The following is an 8294-nucleotide window of genomic DNA, read 5'->3' on the forward strand; positions in this document are numbered from 1 at the left end:
ACATCCCCCTGGTCCTTGGGGACGTTGAGCTGGTCCCTGAGGCCACCTCCCTGGTCCTTGGGGACGTGTCCCCAATCCTTGGGGACATCCCTCTGGTCCTTGGGGACATTCCTTTGGCCCTTGGGGACGTGTCCCCAATCCCTGGGGACATCCCTCAGGTCCCCGGTCCCGTGTCCCCACACCCCGGAGCCGCGTCCCTGCTCCGTGGGGACATTTCTCGGGTCCTTGCGGTGGCAGCTCCAAACCAGGGGGTGACCCTGATGTCCCCAAGTCCGGGAGTGGCCTTGGGGACATCGTTGTCCCCGAGGGGCCACCGGGGAGGAGGTGAAGGACCTGGAGCAGCGAGGCCAGAGCTTGTCCCCAAGGCTGCTCGGGGACAGGGACGGGCTCAGCGGGTCCTGGGGGAGGTGACACGGGGAGGTGACACGGGGAGGTGACACGAGCAGGGACGGGTCCCCTGGTCCCACGGACCCCCCGCCCCGGTGGCCTTGTGGCCTCCTTTGTCCCTTTGTGTCCCTCCATGTCACATCTCCTGTGTCCCCCACCCCGTCCCCGTGTTCCCCCAGTGTCCCCTCATGTCCCCAGTGTCCTCCGTGTCCCCTCAGTGTCCCTCGTGTCCCCCCATGTCCCCCCTGTCCCCAGTGTCCCCCCTGTCCCCAGTGTCCCCCATGTCCCCCGTGTCCCCCCCATGTCCCCCGATGTCCCCAGTGTCCTCCCGTGTCCCCCCATGTCCCCCATGTCCTCAGTGTCCCCCAGTGTCCCCCCCATGTCCCCCCTGTCCCCCCGTGTCCCCCCCCCAATGTCCCCAAGTGTCTCCTCACCCCCCGCCAGCAGCAGCAGCGTCCCCAGGGCCACCACGAATGTCCCCGTCACCCCCATGGTGCTGCCTGACCCCACCCCAAGTGTCCCCACTTATAGACACGGGGACAGGGACGTCCCCTGGGTGGGGACACGGCAGGTGGCCGTGCCCCGGGGTGGGGACATGGGACACGAGTGGCCCCGCGCCCTCCCCGGGCTGGGTGACAACGGCCGGTCCCCACGTCCCCAAGCCCAGGGCGCCCCGATGTCCCCCAACCCCCCCCTGCCATGTCCCCAAGTGTCCCCAACCTCCCCAGTGTCCCCCAGTCCTCCCAGCCCCTCCTCAGTGTCCCCAGTGTCCCCAACCCCTCCCTGATGTCCCCAGTGTCCCCCATATCCTCACTGTCCCCAACCCCCTGATGTCCCCAACCCCTCCCCAGTGGCCCCAGTGTCCTGGTGTCCCCAAACTCTCCCCGATGTCCCCAAGTGTCCCCCATATCCCCAGTGTCCCCCAAACCCTGATGTCCCCAAACCCGTCCTGGTGTCCCCAGTGTCCTGGTGTCCGCAAACCCTCCCTGATGTCCCCAACCTGTCCCCAATATCCTCAGTGTCCCCAAACTCTCCCTGGTGTCCCCAGTGTCCCCAAACTCCCTCACTGTCCCCAACCCCCTGGTGTCCCCAACCCCTCCCTGGTGTCCCCAGTGTCCCCAAACTCCTTCATGTCCCCAACCCCCTGATGTCCCCAACCCCTCCCCAGTGTCCCCAACTCCCTGGTGTCCCCAAACCCTCCCTGGTGTCCCCAGTGTCCCCAAACTCCCTCATGTCCCCAGTGTCCCCAACCCCCTGGTGTCCCCAACCCCTCCCCAGTGTCCCCAGTGTCCCCAGTGTCCCCTGTATCCTCATTGTCCCCAACCCCCTGATGTCCCCAACCCCTCCCCAGTGTCCCCCCAATATCCTCACTGTCCCCAACCCCTCCCCCTGTCCCCGCTGTGGGACCGACCCCCCCCCACCCCCCCACAGTGCCACCTTGGGGACAATGGTCCTTTGTCCAGGGCCACCGTCCCCACCCCAGGGACAAGCCCGGGCTGGCCGGTGGCCACCAGCCGTGACGGCCCCGCTCCCCCCCCCCCGCTGCCAGGGGACACGGAGGAGGAAGGGGGGGGGGGACACACAAAAAAAGGGGGTTTATTGCTGTTTTTTTGGGGGGGGGGGTGGTGACACCTCCACCCCCAGCCGCCATCTTGTCCCGCCGCAAAGGCTCATGGGAAGGATTCGGCCACCGGCACCGAGAAGGTGGCCGAGCTGATGATGAAGACTTTGACGTAATGGACGGCCTGGGGGGGGGCGGGGGGGGGTCAGGGGGGACCCCCAAGTCCATGTGCCCCCCCACATGGGTCTGTGACCCCCCCCCAGGGGACTCGAGCATCCGGGGGCCCCCCCGTGACCCCCCCAGGTGTCCAGCCCCCCCCCCCCCCCATGACCCCCCCACCAGGGGTTTGGGACCTTCCTGTGACCCCCCCTGAGGTCTGTGACCCCCCCCAGGGGATTGGGACCCCCCCCGTGACCCCCCCCAGAGCTCTGTGACCCCTCCATGACCCCCCCAGAGGTCCGTGACCCCCCCCCAGGGACTTGGGGACCCCCTGTGACCCCCCCCAGGGGTTTGTGACCCTCCCCGAGCTCTGTGCCCCCCCCAGGGCTCCATGACACCCCCTTATGACCCCCCCCGGGACTTGGGGACCCGCTGTGACCCCCCCCAGGACTTGGGGACACCCTGTGACCCCCCCAGGGGTCCATGACCCCCCCATGATCCCCTTAGGAGTTTGGGGACCCCCTGTGACCCCCCCAGAGGTCCGTGACCCCCCTGTGACCCCCCCCCCGAGCTCTGTGACCCCCCCAGGGCTCCATGACACCCCCTTATGACCCCCCCAAGGGATTGGGGACCCCCTACGACCCCCCCAGAGCTCTGTGACCCCTCCATGACCTCCCCAGAGGTCTGTTAACCCCCCCCAGGGACTCGGGGACCCCCTGTGACCCCCCCAGGGCTCCATGACTCCCCCTTATGACCCCCCCAAGGGTTTGGGGACCCCCTACGACCCCCCCAGAGGTCCGTGACCCCCCCAGGGCTCCATGACACCCCCTTATGACCCCCCCAAGGGTTTGGGGACCCCCTGTGACCCCCCCTGAGCTCTTTGACCCCTCCAGGGGTCCGTGACCCCCCCCAGGGCTCCATGACTCCCCCTTACGACCCCCCTAAAGGTTTGGGGACCCCCTACGACCCCCCCAGAGGTCCTTGACCCCCCCCCCCCCGACCCACATCGTACCGCAAAGACGCCGGCGAGGAGGAGGAGGGCGAGGAGGAGGCAGACGAGGGCGAGGAAGACGAGGGGGCAGCCGGGGGGGGGCGTCTGGGGCTGGGGGGCATCTGGGGAGGGGGGAAGGGGCGGGGTCAGCACGAGGCCACGCCCCCAAGCTGGCTCTAGCCCCGCCCCCAGCTCCCTTCAACCAACCCCAGGAGGGGCAAAAGCTCGTGGCTACACCCACTGCGCCGTGGCCACGCCCCCACCCAGGCTCTGCCCCCTTTGTCATGACCACGCCCCCAGGGCCCACACCCCGCCCTCTCTGGCTCCACCCACTTCGCCATGGCCACGCCCCCTCCCCTCTGGCCCCACCCCCTCACTTCTGGCCATGCCCCCAGGGCTCAGGCCACGCCCCCCATCTTGGCTCCACCCCCCTCACCTGAGGCCCCGCCCTCCGCGGGCGCCTCAGCGCTGATGTCATCGGTGACGTCATCGCGGGGGCGGGCTCCCGGCGGGGGGAGGGCGGCGCCGTCGTCCCCGAGGCGTGAGCGGCGCGCGACGATGACGTCACGTCCAGGCGTGATGTCACCGGCGAGGCCCCTCCCGATGACGTCACCGGCGGGTTGGACTGGCGGCGGCGGTGGAGGGGGAGGGAGGGCGGCGGTGACGTCATCAGCGAGGTCATGTGGGGGCGTGACGTCACCTGGGGGGGGTCCCTCCGGCGGACAGGAAGTGACGTCATCGCGGGGGGTGACGTCAGCCTCAGCCGTGACATCAGCAGCGAGGGAAGAAACGGCGTCACCCCCGATGTCACCCCCTACGATGTCACCACTGATGTCACCCCCGATGTCACCCCTAATGATGTCACCAATGATGTCACCCCTGATGATGTCACCTCCAGTGATGTCACCACTGATGTCACCACTGACGTCACCGCTGATGTCACCCCCCATGATGTCACCGTCACCTCTGATGATGTCACCACTGATGCCACTCCCAGTGTCACCCCCAATGATGTCAACCCCGATGTCACCTCCACTGATGTCACCGCTGATGATGTCACCGCTGATGTCACCCCTGATGTCACCCCCAATGATGTCATCCCCGATGATGTCACCCCTGATGTCACCCCCGATGATGTCACCGCCAGGGACGTCCCCAGGGTCAGCGCCATCGCCGGGGGAAGCGGCTGTGACGTCACCGACCTCCCCGGTGACATCGGCAGTGACGTCATCGCTGGCGCCGCCCTCGTCCTCCACGGGCGGGGCCGTCACCATGATGGTGATGCCACCGGCGGTGCAGGTGGCCCCGATGTCCCCAACGTCCCCCAGGGCTGTGACGTCCCCGTCCCCAACGTCCTCGTCCCCAGAGACCGGGATGTCCCCAACGTCCCCACAGACTGTGACACCCCCATCCCCAATGTCTTTGAGGGGGGTGACACCCTTGTCCCCAGGAGCTGGGACACTCCTGTCCCCAATGTCCTTGACCCCAGAGACTGGGATGTCCCCAATGTCCCTCAAGACTGGGACATCCCTGTCCCCAACGTCCTCAAGGTCCCTCAGGGCTGTGACCCGCGTGTCCCCAAAACCCTCGACCCCGATGTCCCCAACGTCCTTGGGAGTCGGGACATCCTTGTCCCCAACGTCCCTTAGGACCAAGACCTGGGTGTCCCCAATGTCCTTGTCCCCAGGGGCTGGGACATCCCTGTCCCCAACATCCCTTGGGGTGGTGACACCCTTGTCCCCAACATCCTTGTCCCCAGGAACTGGGACATCCCTGTCCCCACTGTCCCTTGCGGTGGTGACATCTCTGTCCCCAAGAGCTGGGCCATCCCTGTCCCTGATGTCCCTTGGAGTGGTGACATCCCTGTCCCCAATGTCCCTTGGGGTGGTGACATCCTTGTCCCCAGGGGCTGGGCCATCCCTGTCCCTGATGTCCCTTGGAGTGGTGACATCCCTGTCCCCAATGTCCCTTGGGGTGGTGACATCCTTGTCCCCAGGGGCTGGGACATCCCTGTCCCTCATGTCCCTTGGGGTGGTGACATCTTTGTCCCCAACACCCTTGTCCCCAGGAACTGGAACATCCCTGTCCCCTACGTCCCTTGGGGTGGTGACATCCCTGTCCCCAACGTCCCTCGGGGTGGTGACATCCCTGTCCCCAGGAGTTGGGACATCCCTGTCCCCTACGTCCCTTGGGGTGGTGACATCCCTGTCCCCAACGTCCCCATGGTCCCTCAGGGCTGTGACCTGTGTGTCCCCAAAACCCTTGTCCCTGATGTCCCCTGGGACTGGGCCATCGCTGTCCCCAACATCCTTCAGAGCCAGGACGTCCTTGTCCCCAACATCCTTGTCCCCAGGAACTGGGACATTCCTGTCCCCAGTGTCCCTTGGGGTGGTGACATCTCGGTCCCCAACATTCTTGTCCCCAGGAACTGGGACATCCCTGTCCCCAAGGTCCCTTGGGCTGGTGACATCTCTGTCCCCAACATCCCTCGGGGTGGTGACATCCTTGTCCCCAGGGGCTGGGACATCCCTGTCCCCAACATCTCTTGGGGTGCTGACATGTCTGTCCCCAACACCCTTGTCCCCAGGAACTGGGCCATCCCTGTCCCCAAGGTCCCTTGGGGTGGTGACATCCTTGTCCCCAACATCCCTTGGGGTGGCGACATCCTTGTCCCCAAGAGCTGGGACATCCCAGTCGCCAACATCCCTCAGGGTGGTGACACCCCTGTCCCCAATGTCCCTCGGGGAGGTGACACCCCTGTCCCCAGTGTCCTTGTCCACGCCTGGCCCATCCCACTCTCCAACATCCCTCAGGGTCACGATGTCCCCAACGTCCCTTCGAGCTGTGACATCCTTGTCACCCTCCTCCCCCTCCCCAGGGGTTGCTCCGTCTCTGTCCCCAACATCCTCCGGGTTTGTGACATCCCTGTCCCCAACGTCCTCGTCACCCAGGATGGGGACATCCCCGCGCCCCACGTCACTCGTGACCGAGACGTCCTTGTCCACGATGTCCCCGACGTCCCCGATGTCCCCGACGTCCTCATCAGCCGGGGCGGCGGTGACGGTGATGGTGATGCCACCGGCCCAGGGGGTGACGGTGACGGTGTCCCTGGGGACATCGGTGTCCCTCTGTCCCTTGGGGACACCTCTGGCTTGTCCCCACGGAGGTTCAGGGGTCACGGTGACGTCCCCGGGGGTGGCTGTCACCTCCCCGGGGAGGGGATGAGGGGGGACGGCGTGGGAGCAGCCCTCGGCCATGGGAAGGGACCTGGGGGGGGGGACGGGGACACAAGGGACATCACCGGGGGTGGCACGTGGACACAGGGAGGGAATGGGGGGGACCCCAGGAGGGATGGGGGGGGGACATGGAGGGGACATTGGGGACCCCAGGAGGGACAGGGGGGGGGACACAGGGGACCCTGGGAGAGACAGGGGGACATGGAGGGACATTGGGGGGACACAGAGGACCCCAAAAGGGACATTGGGGGACATGGAGGGGACATAGGGGACCCTGGGAGGGACAGGGGGACATGGGGGGGACATTGGGGGGACACAGGGGACCCCAGAAGGGATGAGGGGACATGGGGGGACATTGGGGGGACACAGAGGACCCCAGAAAGGACGGGGGGGGACACACAGGGGACTCCAAGAAGGATGAGGGGACATGGGGGGGACAGGGGGGACCCCAGAAGGGACATTGGGGGACATGGAGGGGACACAGGGGACCCTGGGAGGGATGAGGGGACATGAGGGGACATTGGGGGGACACAGGGGACCCCCGGAAGGACAGGGGGACATGGGGGGGGACACGGGGGACCCCAGGAGGGACAGGGGGACATGGGGGGACACTGGGGGGACACAGTAGACCCCAGGAGGGTTGGGGGGGGGGGACGACACACAGAGGACCCCAGGAGGGACAGGGGGGGACACGGGGGGGACCCCAGAAGGGACATGGAGGGGACATGGGGGACCCCAGAAAAGATGGGGGGGGGGGACACACAACATGGGGAGGGGACAGGGGGACCCCAAGGGACCCCAAAGGACACGGGGGACACAGGGTGGGGCCCCGGGGGGGGGGGGGGGGTGTGTCCCGGTTACCTGAGATGTCTTGGGGGTCCCGGTGGCGGTTTCGGGGTCCTGGTGGCAGTTTCGGGGTGTCACCAGCTCCCGGATCCCGTCGAATCAAATTGCCCCAGTGAGGGGGGGGGGGGGGGGCGGAGCTTGGACTCCTCAATCCCACCCCCCCCCCCCCCATCCCTCAGCTGAGACCCAACAACTCGTGACACGTCCCCGAAGAGAAATAACGAGGCCGGGGAAGGGGGGGGGGGGTGTCATTAATGTGGTTTTTTTTTCTTTTTTTTGTTGGTTTTTTTTTTGGGGGGGGGGGGTTAATTAAGCCCCGGGGTCCCCCCGCACCCCTGAATCCTCTTGGGGGGGGTCCAGGGTTTCCACGGCTTGGGCCAGGCGGGCAAGCTCGGCGCGGAGGATGGCAACCTGGGGAAGGAGTGAGGAGGGGGGGGGGGCGTTAATGAGGGCAACCCCTTAATTAATGAGGTTAATGAGGCCCCCCCCCCATCCCTCTATAGAGTGAAACGATGCTAATTAGCTTAACGAAGGGGCTCTACCTGCTGCTGGGAGGAGGAGGAGGAGGAGGAGGGGGGGGCCCCCCCCGATGGCGGAGGGTCCCCCCCAGATGTCGGGGTCCCCCCGAGGGTCTCGAGGCGCCGCTGGAGGCCGCGGAGCTGGGCCCGGGCGGCCGCCGGCTCCACCAGGCCCCGGGGGGGAAAAATGGGGTCCCCCACTATCCCACAGTGCTTTGGGGGGGGGCTCCCCGCTATCCCATAATGCTCTGGGGGTGTCCTAAGGCGTCCAAAACTGCTGGTGCCCCCCAGGGTTCCTCCCAGCGTGGCCCCCAGCGTCCCACAATGCCCTGGGGCCCCCCTCCAAGGCCTCCACCATCCCATAATGCCCCTGGGGTCCCCCAGTGTCCCACAATGCCCCAGGGCCCCCCTCCAAGGCCTCCACCATCCCACAATGCCCCTGGATCCTCTCCCAAGGCCTCCAGCATCCCATAATGCTCCAGAGTCCTCCAACATCCCACAATGCCCCTGGATCCCTCCAGGTCCTCCCGCTTCCCACAATGCCCCTGGGTCCCACCTCAGGTCCCCCAACATCCCACAATGCCCCTGGGCCCCCT

The 8294-nt window shown here is 66.8% G+C and overlaps 1 protein-coding gene across 1 annotated transcript; it reads right to left on the reverse strand.

Annotated features, from left to right (window-relative positions):
* Positions 1–1962: 1962 nt before the first annotated feature.
* LOC141938935 (uncharacterized) lies at positions 1963–7337 on the reverse strand. Its single transcript, XM_074857965.1, has 4 exons — positions 7196–7337; positions 3535–6365; positions 3120–3220; positions 1963–2132 (listed from the first exon to the last, which is right to left on the reverse strand). Exons 2-4 carry the CDS (start codon positions 6353–6355, stop codon positions 2058–2060), a joined length of 2997 nt encoding a protein of 998 aa, XP_074714066.1. The 5' UTR covers positions 6356–6365; positions 7196–7337; the 3' UTR covers positions 1963–2057.
* Between the last annotated feature and the right edge of the window lie 957 nt (positions 7338–8294).

The sequence above is a fragment of the Strix uralensis genome, unplaced genomic scaffold (assembly GCF_047716275.1).
Source record: "Strix uralensis isolate ZFMK-TIS-50842 unplaced genomic scaffold, bStrUra1 scaffold_440, whole genome shotgun sequence".
In the NCBI taxonomy this organism is placed as follows: Eukaryota; Metazoa; Chordata; class Aves; order Strigiformes; family Strigidae; genus Strix; species Strix uralensis.

Coding starts and splice junctions, on each gene's coding strand:
- LOC141938935 (XM_074857965.1), bottom strand. CDS start 6,355: ATGGCCGAGGGCTGCTCCCACGCCGTCCCCCCTCATCCCCTCCCCGGG. Junction 3,221..3,534: donor CGCGGAGGGCGGGGCCTCAG/GTGAGGGGGGTG, acceptor CCCCCTCCCCAG/ATGCCCCCCAGCCCCAGACG. Junction 2,133..3,119: donor TCCTCGCCGGCGTCTTTGCG/GTACGATGTGGG, acceptor GCCCCCCCCCAG/GCCGTCCATTACGTCAAAGT.